The 18419-nt window shown below is 46.1% G+C and overlaps 1 protein-coding gene across 1 annotated transcript in view; it reads left to right on the top strand.

Moving 5' to 3' along the window:
• LOC112266529 (zinc finger protein GLI2) overlaps positions 1–18419 on the top strand; it is an 88015-nt gene that overhangs the window by 4380 nt on the left and 65216 nt on the right. Inside the window, exon 2 of the mRNA XM_024444086.2 lies at positions 10608–10730. Within this exon, the coding sequence (XP_024299854.1) occupies positions 10616–10730 (115 nt within the window). The 5' untranslated portion in view covers positions 10608–10615. The remainder of the gene's footprint in view (positions 1–10607; positions 10731–18419) is intronic.

Raw genomic sequence — 18419 nt, 5'->3', positions numbered from 1 at the left:
CCTGCAACCTAAAAATGTACTTTCCCAGAACAGGCCAAATTTTCACTTCTGTTCTCAGAACATTTAAAAAACGTTCACTTTTACCAGTCAGGAAACTTATGGTTTCATTCCCAGAATCAATGGAAAACCAAAAATGTACGTTCCCACAACTTCCAAGGAATCAAATGTGCTAGCTGGGATGTATCTTGCATTATAAGACCATCTTAACAACACATTCAAATTTGAGCTTTTAAGAGTCTCAGCTCAATCACTGTATATATCTACAGGTCATACTTATTGAATTTATTTCAATCAGACTGCCTCTATATTCTCTCTCTCTCTCTCTCTCTCTCTCTCTCTCTCTCTCAATTTCAATTCAATTTGCTTTATTGGCATGACGTAACAATGTACATATTGCCAAAGCTTACCTTGGATATTTACAATATGAAAATAATAAGAATCAAAAAAAATTGTCAACGGGACAACAGTAACAACAATATATCCAAGGGTCAAAATAACTATACACTGAACAATAACAATAAGCATACAGTAGAGGACATGTGCAGGTTGATTGGTCTGTCAGACACTGTCCCTCATCTTATGGCTGGCAGCAATGTAGTGCGCTGCCAACCCACAGGTCTCTGCGTCCTCCCCCAACAGGACTGGTAGCCTACTCTCATCACAGAGGTCTTTGAAACCTTGAATTAGAGTTTCAAATTTGGGGAAATTACACTCTCTAATTGTTTTATATTTTTGACATTTTGTCAGGAAATGCAGCTCTGTCTCAGGTTTCCTCTACAGGGAGCCAGGTTTTCCTGTGTCTACCCTTCTCAATGGCAAGGCTGTGCTCACTGAGCCTCTCTCTCTCTCTCCATATACAGTATATATATATCTTTCTCTTTCTCTTACTCTATTTCTCTCTCTTTCTCTCCCTCTTTCTTTATTTCTTTCTCTTTCTCTTACTCTATTTTTTTTTCTCTCTCTCTCTCTCTCTCTCTCTCACTCTCTCTTGCTCTCTCTCTCTCTCTCTCTCTCTCCCTCTCTCTCACATATCTTTGTTTTTGCATAATCTAGATTCTAATTGTTATTAATCAATCCCAACCAGTTGAGCCCCTCATACTAAGATACTATATCATATGCAGAAAAATCTATTTTAACACAAATGCAATTATACATGATGAAAACAGAGCTCCGTTTCGTGCAATGGCATCACAGATTACACACACATACACACACACACACACACACACACACACACACACACACACACACACACACACACACACACACACACACACACACACACACACAGAAATCAAAGGTCCGGACCAGAGGGCCACAGGGGACATGGGCCTCTCTCCTCCTCTCATCCTCTGCTCCTCAGTACTGTATTTAATGTAGTGTGACTCTTAGTTCCTATGGCTCTGCTTTGATTCACCAGTTAATTCATTCCTGAAGGGACGCTATAACCCTGATGATCTCTCCTCACTCCTTTTGACAGCAACAGGGAGTGTGTGTGTGTGTGTGTGTGTGTGTGTGTGTGTGTGTGTGTGTGTGTGTGTGTGTGTGTGTGTGTGTGTGTGTGTGTGTGTGTGTGTGTGTGTGTGTGTGTGTGTGTGTGTGTGTGTGTGTGTGTGTGTGTGTGTGTGTGTGTGTGTGTGTGTGTGTGTGTGTGTGTGTGTGAGAGAGAGAGAGAGACAGATATCAGTAATAGAAATGTCCTCGTGCAGTGAAAAGAAGTAAGCAGAATCAACAACACCAACCATTTCAAATGCAGCCTAAAACCAGTGACTGGTGCCAGGGAATCAGTGGACTTTGAATGGTGTCAGAGGGTAAGGGGTCGTTTTGATTTCGCATAAAGAAGTGCATTCATGATTTGGCCATGGCAAGGGAAGAAACTTGAGATGTGATAACTTATTTGTCAGCGCTGAATAGCTTCAAAGCAGGCAACCCAAATCCTGCCTGTAGGGGTTCTGTATTAGATCAGGGCGACAAGTGATGACATTGGAAAAGAGCTGAAACGCTGCCAAGCCACAGACTCCTTACTGACAGACTAGAGAACCCAGGACAGGGCTTGTCTTACATGTGGTATACACCCAGCCCATGTGTTATCCCTTAGCAATCAATCCCCTTTACAATCTTCTCCCCACAAGGCAGCACACTCAGCTCCCAGCTCCTACAATCAGGCGCAGGGTCAGGATCTGGTTGGGGCTCTCCGTGGGCCCTATGAGACCTCGCTCCTCCCTGTAGAAGGCAAGGACTGCGTCCTAAAGGGGCGCCCTATTCCCTATTTACTACTTTTGACCAGGGCCCATAGGGTAGTGCACTATATCGGGAGTAGGGTCTCACTTGGGACGCAGCCCAGGACTGTCAAGGGCAGTAGCAGTCTTCATCCTGTGGGCCCTCATGCCTTCACACTGAGCACCAGAGAAACTGTGTCAGTAGCCATTAGTACTGCATGGATTTTAAGGTGAGCTGTATGTGTTTCACTCTGTTATGCCGCTGTTTGGCAGCTGTGGCTGGTGGACTGGAGAGTGGTTACAGCCAGGGCTTAAGGGTGTTTGAAGAGATCCCTTTGGCTGTGGTGTTTCCCTGTCATGGCGACAGCTTCCTCTGAGCGGGAGCTTACTGGTTGGTTAAGAGGTTAATGTTGTGCTAAATAGGGAGATCAGGGCGTTGCTGATCAGGGTGATGTTTTAGTGATGAACAGTTACTCACCCTTTTAGAGCCTCAGCTGCCAACAGCAGAGATGAAGGAAGGAGTCCAAACTGTGTCTGTAAAACATGAGGTGTGTAACACGGTTTAAAACACCATTTGGCCTCTGGATGCAAAGACAGTGGTGATACCAAGTGGTTAATCAATGCCCACATGCCACTTCACTGTTGCTCAGGGATATGAAGGCCCAGGGCGCAACCCTCGTTGCTCTGGGCAATACACATAGCGGAGCGAGCCCTGTTTGCTACAGTGAATCTGTGTTAGTCATGTGAGTGCCTCCTCCTCCTCCTCCTTTGCCTGAAGAGGCCTCTATCTCTAGCAGACGAGAGAGGAGCAGTCATTCTTTGGGCTGAGTCACGGTGACAGGCTAAATCCTCTAGTAGGTGGTTTCTCCTCTGAAGTGGAGTTGGAGCCGTAAGCTCAACATCTGTACGGCATTGCCAGGGCCTGAAGAGATCGCCCACAGGATACTATACTTACAGGCAGGGGATGGGTTCTTATCCACGGGGGTCCTCTCTTTGTCTCGCCTCCTCTCTTCGTTTCTGCCTCCTCTCTGCTTCGTCTGTCCACAACAAGCCAACCAACCAATCTCCTCTGATCCTATAGAGAGAGAGAGAGAGAGAGAGAGAGAGAGAGAGAGAGAGAGAGAGAGAGAGAGAGAGAGAGAAAGAGAGACAGAGACAGAGAGAGAGAGAGAGAGAGAGAGAGAGAGAGAGACAGAGAGACAGAGACAGAGAGAGAGAGACAGAGAGAGAGAGAGAGAGAGAGAGAGAGAGAGAGAGAGAGGGACAGAGGAGCATCACTGCCCCTCAGGACCACTCAGTCTCAGCCATTCTCGGCATGAGGACTGTGACTTTTAGGATTCTTAACTGAATCATGCTTCGTTTCTCTATTGTTTCACTTCACTAATTGAAGTGAAACACCAATTGAAGTGAAATAATCATGATATGTATTGTGTGATAGTGAATAGCGTGATTCAGTGTGGATTCCCAGGCTCCGGTCTGCTCTTATGCAGTAGCGGTGCGTGGGTAAAGTCACCGGGGAAGCCAAGCCAGGGAAAAAAGCCATATTACAACTTACTGTATGTGTTGTGATAATTGTGTTGTCTGCTCTATATCCTGTTAGTTCATATACCTTGACACCATGATATATAGGCCTAAGGCTGAGACAGTAAGAAGACACAGTGGCAGAATAAATTCAACCACACCTGTATTTCATCACATAACCGGAGAGCAACCTCTTTTCGGTGAAGTCCACAAACAGTTACATGACCTACAGCATGTTCGAGTAAGTTCATGTTTTTGACATTTTCGGACGACTAAACAACTATTGATTTAGAACCATGGAGAGTTACGGCAAGTTGCAAAGAAAACATGAGCCGCCGCCACTATTCCAGCACCATTTCAACTTCAATATTTCGACACCATCAAATCACCTATGCTTTGTCTAATACAGTGACATCTAAAATATACCAAAACCTATTTAGTCCAATCAACGTAAGCTAAATATGATGTGGCTGTCCATGGTTCTGATTTCTGTGTGTTTGTGTGTGTGTGTGTGTGTGTGTGTGTGTGTGTGTGTGTGTGTGTGTGTGTGTGTGTGTGTGTGTGTGTGTGTGTGTGTGTGTGTGTGTGTGTGTGTGTGTGTGTGTGTTGTCAAGTAGAAAAAACACGTTGACTCACCCTACATGTAGAGAAATGCCAATACCATCCTCCTCTCTTTCATGTTGACGGAACGATCTGTGATCTGTGACTATTTTTTTTGTTCCATCCTCTCAGGCCAGGGGCACAATGTTTGAATTTATGGTTGAATCAGAATCAATGTTATAATAATTGGCCAGTATTGAGAATGAAGTAAAACCATAAGTCCAAATCCCTATCTCCATCCATGGCTAATTTAGAAAGGGCCAATTTTAGCTAGCTAGCTAGCCACCGGACAACAACGCAACAAGATGCAACAATTCAAGTTGATTCTGTCAATGACGTATGCTCTCGATGTGACGTGATTGGAGTGAAGCCAAATCCAAACTGGCTTCCCTTGACACTTTTTGTTTTGGTTTTGCCAGGACCATTCACGTTTGACCTCTCTCAATTTAGTTCAACGCTGGTTGGCTATTATTATAACTTCTTTTTTTTTATCAAGGGAGGCCGAATGCTCGCTGGCTTCCCTTGAATTCAATGCTACGGGCGGCAACAATGTCCTACTCTTTTTGACCAGACAGCATCAGATAGACGGCCTACGCGTACAGAGACAGAGGGCCGCTGTTTCGCTCACTCGGATGCTTTCTCTGGTGAGATACATTCAGCCTCTTGCAAATTGAAGGAATACTATGAAACACGGAGAGACAATACATTATTTAATGGTGGGTTTAAAAAACAAATGTCATGGTAAAAGTTTTGGGGGATGCCCGGCTTCCATTGGCATCCATGAATACACGACACTGCTCTTGTGTCTGTGATAGCCCTTGTTGTGATGAAACGTTTCTAGGCTAGAGACTCATCCAGTGACTACTACACTCCTCAGAGAGTGTTCTCAGAAGATCCTTGGTGGGCCTTTTGAGAGGGATTTCACCTATTCAAATGGTTTGGTCTCCATTGTTAGGCACAACAACCCCGTTTAAACTTGAACATTTTCTGCATATAGTCTACGTTGCAAACATACAGCGAGCCAAATGATAAAGATTCTTCATATTCAAACGCCACCACAAGTGATCTCCCTACTTGTGCTAATATTCATAAACAGTATGTGGGCTGCTTTTACGAGATTTAAAATTTTTCAGAAGGGGGGGACACGTAACCATAAATTCCAGAAAGTGCCCGACGCCCAGGCTTCAGTCCCTTCAGAGAGAGGCTCGGTAGTGGGCCTGACTCTGCTCTGTGATTTTACTGCACCACCGTGACCTTTCAGTGTTCAGTCACAGCCATTTGTTTGGCTGACAGCTCGCGGTGTAATAACTAAGCGTGGTGATGGTTTGCGGGAAGCTGTAAGTAATACTCTGTGATGTGCCAAACTGCACTCTGCTCCGGTAAAGCAGGAAACCAAGCACCTGGAATGCAGAGACATTCATTTTTCAAGACACTGGGAATACCCTTTTCTCTCACGGCCATTTTGAATCCTAGGTTTTATTCTGGGTTTGTCACAAGAAAAAATACATGTATGTCAGAGTAACTCAGAACGACAGTTAATACACCCAGATATTTTTGTTGCTCATAATTAACCATATGATACAATACTTTTTGTCCAAGACTCTTTTTCATACAACTATGGCTAACGGTCTAACGATCATGGCTAATGTTTATGTAACGGATGTGAAACGGCTAGCTTAGTTAGCGGTGGTGCGCGCTAAATAGCGTTTCAGTCGGTGACGTCACTTGCTCTGAGACCTTGAAGTAGTAGTTCCCCTTGCTCTGCAAGGGCCGTGGCTTTTGTGGAGCGATGGGTAACGATGCTTCGTGGGTGACTGTTGTTGATGTGTGCAGAGGGTCCCTGGTTCGCGCCCGGGTATGGGCAAGGGGACGGTCTAAAGTTATACTGTTACATTTAGTTCATATCTGCTCTTGGAATTAAGACCTTGTTAGTGAAAGGAGGATTAGAACAACAAGAGGAATGTCCCCATTGGTTTAGCTATGAGGGTTGAAGCTGTGTTTTGCCTACTTGAGTTTGCACACAGGAAGTGGACTGGACAGTTGGTTAACTAGATAACTGTACTCAATCACTTCTCAGTCTCTTAGGGATGAGGAACATCTTTCCATTCCAATCTTATTCAGACAGTTTCCCGATTATTACGCTTCAATGACTTGAAACTACAATGACTCATAAGTACCGAGGCCATGTTAAATACACAGTTGAAGTCGGAAGTTTACATACATGTAGGTGAGTCATTAAAATTTGTTTTTCAACCACTCCACAAATTTCTTGTTAACAAACTATAGTTTTGGCAAGTCAGTTAGGACATCTACTTTGTGCATGACACAAGTCATTTTTCCAACAATTGTTTACAAACAGATTATTTCACTTATAATTCACTGTATCACAATTCCAGTGGGTCAGAAGTTTACATACACTAAGTTGACTGTGCCTTTAAACAGCATGGAAAATTCCAGAAAATTATGTCATGGCTTTAGAAGCTTCTGATAGGCTAATTGACATCATTTGAGTCAATTGGAGGTGTACCTGTGCATGTATTTCAAGGCCTACCTTCAAACTCAGTGCCTCTTTGCTTGACATCATGGGGAAATTAAAAGAAATCAGCCAAGACCTCAGAAAAAAGTTGTAGACCACCACAAGTCTGGTTCATCCTTGGGAGCAAATTTCCAAATGCCTGAAGGTACCACGTTCATCTGTACAAACAATAGTACGCAAGTATAAACACCAATGGACCACACAGCCGTCAGACCGCTCAGGAAGGAGACACGTTCTGTCTCCTAGAGATGAACGTACTTTGGTGTGAAAAGTGCAAATCAATCCCAGAACAACAGCAAAGGACCTTGAGGAAACAGGTACAAAAGTATCCATATCCACAGTAAAACGAGTCCTATATCGACATAACCTGAAAGGCCGCTCAGCAAGGAAGAAGCCACTGTTCCAAAACCGCATAAAAAGCCAGACTACACTTTGCAACTGCACATGGGGACAAGGATTGTACTTTTTGGAGAAATGTCTTCTGATCTGATGAAACAAAAATAGAACTGTTTGGCCATAATGACCATCGTTATGTTAGGAGGAAAAAGGGGGAGGCTTGCAAGCCGAAGAACACCATCCCAACTGTGAAGCACGGGGGTGGCAGCATCATGTTGTGGGGGTGCTTTGCTGCAGGAGGGACTGGTGCACTTCACAAAATAGATGGCATTGTGAGGAAGTTATTATGTGAAGTTATTATTATTATTATTATTAAGTTATTATGTGAATATATTGAAGCAACATCTCAAGACATCAGTCAGGAAGTTAAAGCTTGGTTGCAAATGGGTCTTCCAAATGGACAATGGCCCCAAGTATACTTCCAAAGTTGTGGCAAAATGGCTTAAGGACAACAAAGTCCAGGTATTGGAGTCGCCATCACAAAGCCCTGACCTCAATCCCATAGAAAATTTGTGTGCAGAACTGAAAAAGCATGTGCGAGCAAGGAGGCCTGGAAACCTGACTCATTTACATACCAAAATTCGCCCAACTTACTGTGGGAAGATTGTGGAAGGCTGCCTGAAACATTTGACCCAAGTTAAACCATTTAAAGGCAATGCTACCAAATACTAATTGAGTGTATGTAAACTTTTGACCCACTGGAAATGTGATGAAAGAAATAGAAGCTGAACTAAATTATTCTCATATATATTTCACATTCTTAAAATAAAGTGGTGATCCTAACTGACCTTAAGACAGGGAATTTTTACTAGGATTAAATATCAGGAATTGTGAAAAACTGAGTTTAAATGTATTTGGCTAAGGTGTATGTAAACTTCAGACTTCAACTGTACAATAGTTGAAGAGTAGGAACAGAACACAGCGCATTAAATCTTTACCTTTGTAGATCTAGTAGGGTGGGGGTTTAGAGACACATGGGATATACTCTGTACAAAATTGCTTGAGCTTCTTCTCTTCTCAGAGATCCTGAAAGGAAATGAGAGCTGAACTGTATTGGAGGGAACTTCAGTTCAAGACCGAGGTGCTAAAACAAACAGGCATGGGTTTCAACACAAAGACAGAGGCTGAATGGGAAAGTAGTTTGAGGAGTTGCTGTTCTTCTGTCATAAATAACCTTTTTGTTAGGCCTTTTGCATTGTTCGATTTTCACGGTTAAATGGATCATTGTGTGTCATGTTTAAAGGTAATGGCGGTTAACTATAGGAGGTAGAAGTTCATTATTTCTCACAGCTGTGTATCTAAATCTACTGCTGGGTTTATTATCATGGTAATTAACCATCTCCTTAGCTACTAAAATAATACTCGTCTATTCCCTCGCGTTTATTTATTTCGCTTTTCAACTTGAATAAAGGTATGCTTTATTGTTTCTACCATCAACAGATTTAGCCACGACTCTCAGAGATAAGACATTTATATCTTGACACAAAGACACACACGCACACACGCACACACATGCACAAACACACACACTTGACATGAACTGAACTTTTTGTGCCATTCTTGAGAACCCATTTAGTTTTCACAGACTGAGTCACAAACAGTTGACATGGGGAAACAGTGAAACAGACCGGACAGACAGTGAGTTTGTAGGTCTACATTGTTAAAGCACAGTTTACTGCCCCTTGAACAAGCTGGGAGGGTTGGCAGGATGTAAAAGCCTGATGGACAGCTTTGTCTACTGTCTTTACTGCTGTGGTGTCTCTTTGAGACAGCCTAGCAGGTGTGGGGGGCCAGGGGCCCTTTTTCTCCACTGACACTGCTTTGTGGGGAAGGTGGTAAATGTGGCACATGAGACAGTAGTGTAGTGTCATTCATTCATGTCCCAGTCAGCCAGTCCTTTGGTGTATTTTGGTTTTCATTAGTTAACATCAGCCAGGCTAGAGTTTTTAGCTGCTCCATCCTCCTTCTGGTCATTCATTACACCCTAGTAATAATATGTGCCATTCACACATTTAGGTGAGGTTGGGATTAGTGTCATGGAGTGTTGAAAGCCTTTTAATGATCAGTGGATCTTATTGACATGCCCTCCTCATCAGTGTCATGGAACAAGAGAGAGGAGAGGAGAGGAGAGGAGGAGAGGAGAGAGAGGACAGGACAGGACAGGACAGGACAGGACAAGAGAGGAGAGGAGAGGAGAGGAGAGAGGGAGAGGAGGAGGGGGAAGAGAGGACAGGACAGGACAGGACAGGACAAGAGGAGTCGAGGAGAGGGGATGAGAGGGGAAGAGAGGACAGGAGAGGACAGGACAAGAGGAGTCAAGGAGAGGGGAAGAGAGGACAGGAGAGGAGAGAACAAGAGGAGTCGAGGAGAGGGGAGGAGAGAGTAGAGGAGTGGAGTGGAGTGGAGTGGAGAGAACAAGAGGAGTTGAGGAGAGGGGAGAGGAGAGGGCCCTGGTGACCAACAGGAGAGATCAAGCGTGCCCCTGGTCATTTGTTTACCTTCGTTTCCATCTGTCAGTGTGGTGTCTGACACCTGTAGCGTCCCATAGCCCTGGCTCTTCTGTCTCCTCTGCCTCCCGTCTGTCCGGCCAGTCTACGCTGGGGGAAGATACGACCATGTGCCGCAGCACTTCAGAGGAGGGACAGTTTACCGCTCCTCCTCCCCCATCTCCACATACCCCCCACATACCCCACTTACACGTAGTCTTGGCAGGAGTCTTATTAATAAGACAGCCATTACGATCTATATACACTAAGCCCAGACTTTACAACACCTTCAAGGAAAAATCTTGCCTATATTGTGTAAAGCAGGTGTTAGCAAACTACAACATCCACTGAACTGAGCCCAGCCTGCAGTGTGCAAATCTGACTGTCTCTCAAACAGCCATCTAAACGAAGAATGACTTGGCAGGCAGCGTGTCGCTTGTTTACCTTTGTTGAACCTAGCCGCTTATCCTTGGTTGCAGTGCAAACATGTCGTGGTTTTGTCCTGAACGAAGTCTCATTTGAGTTGCTGCTTTCTTCCAGGACCCCAGTGATTCGTGCTACGGTTTGCTGTCTCCAAAGGTGGTTTGGCGTAAACTAGCCTGGCTGGCATCCAAGTTTATTTAACTGTGGATCTTTTCATCAGCGCTATTTGACCTGATTGTTCAGCCTCGCTTCCGAAGAATAAGACACCCTTATGTTCAAACGTGTTCCAAAAAAACAGTGGATCTCTTCAGAGGATGCGGTCTACAGTATAATGTGTCCTGCTGTATACATATCACTGGCCTACTATGTATACATGTCATATGATGATATGATAATGACAATGCCACCTCATGTCGTTTCCTTCAGAGCTTCTGATGTCCAGAATGGAGACCTCTGCCCCGACGACCACAGAGAAGAAAGGCTCTGGTCTGGATGGAAACGGCTTCACTGACCTCCCGAGGAAACTCTCACCTTCAGCTGTCACCAGAGGTACTGTACACTTTTCTTCAATGACTTTTAAAGAAGAAGGGAGGAAACGGTTTTAGTTTTACTGGAAGGATAAGGGTCCGCCTCTATTCTTATGTGCACCTCGACTCCAGGTTGGTTTGAGCACTTCTCCTGCTGACACAGGTTTTACTGTAAGGAAAAGGGTCCCTGCATCCCTTACTCCTGCTCACACTGTAAGACTGTCACACCAAGCCAAGGACTTACAGAGACTGATAGGGCCCGGGGGTAAGGAGGAGGTTTGAGAGAGAACATGCACATGAACTATACATATCAAAGATAAAACGCTGTCTTGGGAGAAGTTGCTCTGGGCTCTAATCGTCCCCGATAAGGCTCTTCCTGTAGCACCTGGAGCAGTCAGAGGTGACTTACAGTAGAGCTGATGGGAATCAGTAATGTAACGCAGGGCCCTGTTAAAGAGCATCATTAATACTGAACAGGTACTGCAGTGTGTGTGTGTGTGTGTGTGTGTGTGTGTGTGTGTGTGTGTGTGTGTGTGTGTGTGTGTGTGTGTGTGTGTGTGTGTGTGTGTGTGTGTGTGTGTGTGTGTGTGTGTGTGTGTGCAAGTGTGTCTGTCACGGGGAGAAGATCATAAAGACTAAAGACAGTGACGTGGCTCGATTTGGGGGCATAATCACTGATTAATGGTTTGTATAACTACATGGGGCTGGCCTGGGAAAGTTCAATTGGCTGTGTTTGTTGAAATTAATGAAAAGTAGCAGTGTGCCTCTTTCATCGGGCGGCCGGGAGAGACAGAGAGAGAATGCATGTTTTAAAGATGTCAGTGAATGTGTGATGAAAGGCCAGTATAATGAGGTTGAAAGACCTTGTTCTTACCTCCAGAGTATCACACTGATAAATTACTAAAAATGTCTGGTAGAGTAGAGTTGCAGTGGGCGACATGGCCCTTCCTTCAAAGATTGACAGAGATACAGATTGACGGCTACCTTTGAAATGGAAATACAACTTCTTGTGATTTAGTGACAATTTTACTCTTTAATGAAGGGCTTGGTGGCCTGCCATGATAAAGAAATATCCATTAATTGTTTAAGGAAGAACAAAGATAAAAATAGGCCATTCATTTTTTTGTCCCTAACGATTGACATCAGACCCAATTTTTTTGAAACCTTCTATAGACCTCAAGTTTGTTTTCATAGCCTTGTGGAGTTTGCAGAGCACGGCCCGTTAGTCCAACAATAATTGAAGGATTTTGCGTGAGAATATGGAAAGACAATTTGAGTTGACAAAGAGTTCAAATAGTAGGGGTCTATAAGGGCGATTCTGTGATGTCTTAAATGTCTACTAAGAATTCTTGCTACAGAATCCTGTCGTTTTTCTCCTCATTTAATTCAGAGTGAATCCTAATTATTTAACCTATCAGAAGGGCCAAAGCTAATTTGTTAATTAGACCCATTTCAAGATGTCACTGATAACTTCAACTAATACACATGTATGAGGACACTAATAACACGGATAGTTTTGTCTTTGAAATGACGTTCAAGACTAGTGTCCACTTCGATGAGTAGAGACAGACAGACAGAGAATGCATGTTTTAAAGATGTCAGTGAATGTGTGATGAAAGGCCAGTATAATGAGGTTGAAAGACCTTGTTCTTAACCTCCAGAGTATCACAGTGCTGGTAAAGCAAAGCTCCGTGGACAACATGGCCCTTCCTTTAGAGATTGACAGAGATGCAGGTTGACGGAGATGCAGGTTGAGAGAGGTGCAGGTTGACAGAGGTGCAGGTTGACAGAGATGCAGGTTGACAGAGATGCAGGTTGACGGAGATGCAGGTTGACAGAGATGCAGGTTGACAGAGGTGCAGGTTGACAGAGATGCAGGTTGACAGAGATGCAGGTTGACAGAGATGCAGGTTGACAGAGGTGCAGGTTGACAGAGGTGCAGGTTGACAGATGCAGGTTGACGGCTACCTTTGAAATGGTAATACTACTCGTGATTTAGTGACATTTGTATTATTTAACGAAGGGCTTGGTGGCCTGCCATTATTAAGAAATGAAAGATGAATTGTTTATTAGGCTAAATCAATCTAGGACGTATTTTACATACACTATAAATGGGACATGAATCAAGTGGGACTTTGTTTTCAACAACTTGTTTCATGTCGACATCTATATCGTTAATTCAATTCTATTTTATTTCCAGCTAACTCACTCATTTTTTATTACTCTACAATTACTTAAATCATATGGCTGGCCATGAATAAGCATTTCTAATCTGGAGATTGGAATGTCTGAACAATGGTTCTTTTGTCGTGAAGGAACATGGTTCCAGACCTGAGCCTTCTGGCAATCAAGAAAACGTTTGATCGCCTACGAACCCGAAAATCCTAATCTGTTAATGTGATCACCCTCTCTAATTTAATCTCAGTATGCCTTCCTCAATGGAGCCAATTCACACACGCTGAGGTCATATGTTAAAAATACTCTCGGCCGCAGCGAGCGATAGAGAGGCCCTTCTGTTTGGGCCAATCGTCTTCTGTGGATAAGCTCCCTCAGCCCCGTAGAGAGGGTCTTGAAAGTAGGTTGATTTCCCTTTCAAAGGGGCCTGGAGAGAGGTAACAAGGCAGAGCCCCCTGTGCCACCCCACCCTCTGTCTCCTCCCGGCCCTGCTATAACTATGCTTTCCCCTGGTCTGCAATGGCTCAGGTTCTACTGGGTCTCTGCCTGGTGCTGTGTTCCAGGCTTGTGTTTCTCTCTGTCCTCCCTGGCTGCGGATCTAAAGTGGAGCTGCTGTGTTAAACCCGCATCCATCTCTCTCTTCCCATAACTCCTTTACCCTATCACCATTAGAATAGTGTCACCGTCCATATTTGAATCGTAATAACATCACACACTCACACCCTCAGTCCAATAGAATCCGGTCTGGGTAGAACCAGCTTACCGAGTTACAGCTTCATAGGTCTCAAAATCTGCCAGCACACCAAGACAGGGCAATTACTTATCTCAATAACATGCATTATTATTCCTGTTTGCCAGACACGGATAAGTGAGTATGCAGTGAGAGCGCAGCCAAAAGAGACAAGGTCCTTGAACTTAAAAAGCACATTCCCGAGCAGAACCGCCTCCTGCTTTGGAATGAAAAGTAGACCATTGTAATATACCGCCTCTTGTTCCCGGCGCTGTAGCTTTATTGTCAGTGTGTAGTTTACTACGGGCTGGTGGATCCTTGTCAGCTAAGTCGGGCCCACCTCAGAGGACCAGACATGGCCGACCAGCTCCATTATAGAATCCCCCCTGTTTTATTCTCCTGTCTGTGTTATTTATTCACAACAATATCTTCTCTATCAGAGGACAGGGCTAATGCAGAGTTTTAATATGTTATTTACGCGTAAAATAAAATACAAAAAACAAGCGCTCTATGTGTGTAGACCGGAAGGGTGGGGGTGAAATGAATGGGCCGCTCCCATCTTTTATATCAGAGTTTAACAATCTGGATTGCTAATAGAACCATTTATCATGGAGCGGTCATTTATTTGATGTGAACATGCAGGCAGCCCAGGTCTGGTCTCCGATCCCAGAGGTCTATGGAAATGGGGGGTGGCGTCGACGCATGCACACATTGGACTCAAGTAGGAGTCACTTTGTTTAAAATGGGGGGCCAGGTGCACCGACCGACCAGCCTGGGGGGGGTAGTTGCTGCTCCTGTCCACAGTTTGTATTTTATATTGGTGGAAGGACCAGGAAGGTGATGTTAACTGGACCTATAAAAAGTCTGGAGTTGAACTTCTGGACTGCAGCCCACATTGTTTACTGAAGCATGGCTGGCCTCACTTTCTGTGTGTGTGTGTGTCTGTGTCTGTATGTGTGTGTTCATTGGTAACTGCCGGGCCTGGACACAGCACATCTAACCCTCACCACTGGGCCGTGCACAGGGTTTTGGTTCCCTTTAATGAATTGAAATGAGCCCCTGTATTTTCTGTGACAGCCTGCATCTGTCTGGTTAGCGGTTGTAAAGGCTGCCGGCCCGGGCAGTATAGGTTTATGGGGTTTCATGCATGACTTTTATGATTTCAAATCCGTTTCATAATTTGCAAGGCATTTACAGACATCATACATTGTCGAAATTGTGCTGAGATTTTCGGGAAGAGGTGAATATTTGCCTTATAATGTTATTCAACTCTTATTGATATGTGTTGATAAATATAATTTCGTTATTTGAATAAAAAAAATTTTTAAAGAGTTGTATGCTGGTGAAATATAGGAAGGTCTGTAACAGTGGCTGAGAAACCGGAAAAGAGCAACGTTTGTTTTCAAAGGATTAAGCTATTTGTATACCTTTCTCACCTCTCTATCCATGCTTTCTAAACTAAGCCATGGGGGCCAGAGCTGGTGCTATTCTGCTGGTAATGTTTGATTCACTGGCTTTGGTGGCTGGTGACATACATCTTGCTGAGAGTGAGTTTGTCATTGGAGAGGGTGATTGATGTGGCGCGGCGAGCGCCTCTCGGCCCCCTGGTTCTCCCCTGCAACGCTCCGGCTCTTTCTGCTGAGTCGGGCCGCCCGTAGGGAGGATGCCAAGTACTTAGCACCTCCCGGTCTGGCCCCCTGGACCCGGGGCCAGGACTAAACAGAGTCCCACAGCCCCCACAGGCCAGACCTAAACAGGCTCAGAGAGTCCCACTGCGCCAGAGGAGAGGAGCGGAGAGGGAGAGGAGCGGCGAGGGAGAGGAGCGGAGAGGAAGAGGAGCGGAGAGGGAGAGGAGCAGAGAGGGAGAGGAGCAGAGAGGGAGAGGGCGGAGAGGGGCAGAAGCGGAGAGGGAGAGGAGCGGAGAGGGAGAGGAGCGGAGAGGGAGAGGAGCGGAGAGGGGGAGGAGCGGAGAGGGAGAGGAGCGGAGAGGCGGAGGAGCGGAGAGGGGGAGAAGCGGAGAGGGAGAGGAGCGGAGAGGGAGAGGAGCGGAGAGGGAGAGGAGCGGAGAGGGAGAGAAGTGGAGAGGGAGAGAAGCGGAGAGGGAGAGGAGCAGAGAGGGAGAGGAGCGGAGAGGGAGAGAAGCGGAGAGGGAGAGGAGCGGAGAGAGAGAGAAGCGGAGAGGGAGAGGAGCGGAGAGGGAGAGGAGCGGAGAGGGAGAGGAGCGAAGAGGGAGAGAAGCGGAGAGGGAGAGGAGCGGAGAGGGAGAGAAGCGGAGAGGGAGAGGAAAGGAGAGGGAAAGGAGCGGAGAGGGAGAGGAGCGGAGAGGGGGAGAAGCGGAGAGGGAGAGGAGCAGAGAGGGAGAGGAGTCGGAGAGGGAGAGGAGCGGAGAGGGAGAGAAGCGGAGAGGGAGAGAGAAGCGGAGAGGGAGAGAAGCGGAGAGGGAGAGGAGCGGAGAGGGAGAGGAGCATGATATGGGGAGGAGCGGAGAGGGAGAGGAGCGGAGAGGGAGAGGAGCGGAGAGGGAGAGGAGCGGAGAGGGAGAGAAGCGGAGAGGGAGAGGAGCGGAGAGGGAGAGAAGCGGTGAGGGAGAGCAGCGGAGAGGGAGAGAAGCGGAGAGGGAGAGGAGCGGAGAGGGAGAGAAGCGGAGAGGGAGAGAAGCGGAGAGGGAGAGGAGCGGAGAGGGAGGGAGAGCGGAAGCGGAGAGGGAGAGGAGCGGAGAGGGAGAGGAGCGGAGAGGGAGAGAAGCGGAGAGGGAGAGGAGCGGAGAGGGAGAGGAGCGGAGAGGGAGAGAGCGGAGAGGGAGAGGAGCGGAGAGGGAGAGGAGCGGAGAGGAGCGGAGAGGGAGAGGAGCGGAGAGGGAGAGGAGCGGAGAGGGAGAGGAGAGTCCAGGGACAAAACAATGAGATATATTTTCTTCTGAGCCTGTTTCCTCTTACAGACGATGACTTATGCCTATGTTATTCTTGAGGTAATGAACAGAGGTAATGATCAATGACGGACGGCACTGTTGTAGTTATCTTTACTGGGCTAAACATTGCTGGCTGTTAAAGTGCTTAGGTCCTATCATGCCTTAGTCGGTATGAAGGTGGCTAGAGCTAACAGTAACATTATTTAGATTGGATAGGAGAAATGGAATCCCAGACCCTGGTCAATGGGTCCTCTGCTAGATGGATGGAGATGGAGGATGGGTCTGGGCTGTGTAAATAGTGTTTTAAAGAGAGGTGTGTTAGCGATAAGGACGCTTTCTTTATCACCTCCTTAATGTCTGGTCCTAGGGCCGGGGGCTGCCTGGCTACAGCAGGGAATAATTGATGGGGGCTGAGGCTGGATCGAGGATGTACGGGCCCCAGCCCCCGGCCCCCACCACTGGCTCCCTCTGCAGCAGCAGCACATGAGCTACTGGGGGACAGGCAGGGAGCACTTGGGGGTCAGGCAGGGAGCACTCGGGGTCAGGCAGGCAGCACTCGGGGGACAGGCAGGCAGCACTCGGGGTCAGGCAGGGAGCACTCTGGGGTCAGGCAGGGAGCACTCGGGGTCAGGCAGGGAGCACTCGGGGGTCAGGCAGGGAGCACTCTGGGGTCAGGCAGGGAGCACTCGGGGGTCAGGCAGGAAGGACTCGGGGTCAGGCCGCTGGCAGAGAGAAATGCGGCAGAAAAAGCCTCTGCGTCCCCCAGTCCACCTCTTCCAACTAGTCCAAAAGGACGGCCACTAATCTTCCTGAGAAGGGAATGTTCTTTTCTTGTTTCTTTCTCTCTCTCTCTCTCTCTCTCTCCTCTCTCTCTCTTCTCTCTCCCTCTCTCTCTCCTCTCTCTCTCTTCTCTCTCTCTCCTCTCTCGCTCTTCTCTCTCTCTCTGTCTGTCTCTGTCTCTCTCTCTCTCTGTCTCTCTCTCTGTCTCTGTCTCTCTCTCTCTCTCTCTCTCTCTCTCTCTCTGTCTCTGTCTAAATGAGGCCTTATCAGGGAGAGAGAAGAGAGGAGAGACAAGCCCCCTGACACTGGGAACTAATGTTTACTTACAACTTAGACAGACTGGGATCTCTCATTCTGAACAACCTTGTGGCATTTTATATCCATATATCCATATCCAAAAATGCAATTAACAGTGAACAGTAACATATACTGTGCTTTTGAGAGAGGATAAAGAAACAGGAAGGCATACTGTATCGGTAGTGTCTAATATGAGCATGTACTGATGAAGAAGTCAATGGAATGAATTACAGTTGCACATTTTGAACTGGATTTCCTCTCGTTCCAGTTGGGTCATTTGTAACTGCTGTGCTCTTAGGTAGTAGTGGTCGTAGTCTTTCAATAGAGCGTACACGTCTTTCCACATGGAAACATTCGGTTGTTCTGAGGACAGAATAATCGGGCTTGGTAATGGGATTTCTTTCTGCACAAATACATTTCTGTGGCATTTTTTGAAAACATTTAGCTAGTTGGCTTCCCAAGATGTCGTCTTCCTTCTCCCTTTTATGTGAACTTGGATCTGGGGGACTGGCTAGCCATGAAGATTAGGTAGACTAAGTGAAAACAGAAGTGTTTTCTTATGTTTTTTGTCCATTTACAGGCAGGGCAGTAGATTGCCCAGATAAAACCTACTCTCTCTTTCTCTCTCTCTCTCTCTCTCTTGCTGTCTCTCTCTCTCTCTCTCTCTCTCTCTCTCTCTCTCTCTCTCTCTCTCTCTCTTTCAAGAAGTTGTTTCTTGTTGTGCTGGGATATGCTTGTGATTAGAGCGAGTTAAAAGTTTAAAAATGAATGGCCTAGATACTACAGATATCAGATATATGTTATGTTGCGTGATTTTTGTT

Source organism: Oncorhynchus tshawytscha, linkage group LG14, assembly GCF_018296145.1.
Source record: "Oncorhynchus tshawytscha isolate Ot180627B linkage group LG14, Otsh_v2.0, whole genome shotgun sequence".
NCBI classification, from domain to species: Eukaryota; Metazoa; Chordata; class Actinopteri; order Salmoniformes; family Salmonidae; genus Oncorhynchus; species Oncorhynchus tshawytscha.
The sequence above is the reverse complement of the archived record's forward strand: the minus strand, read 5'-3'. Positions and strand labels throughout refer to the sequence as shown.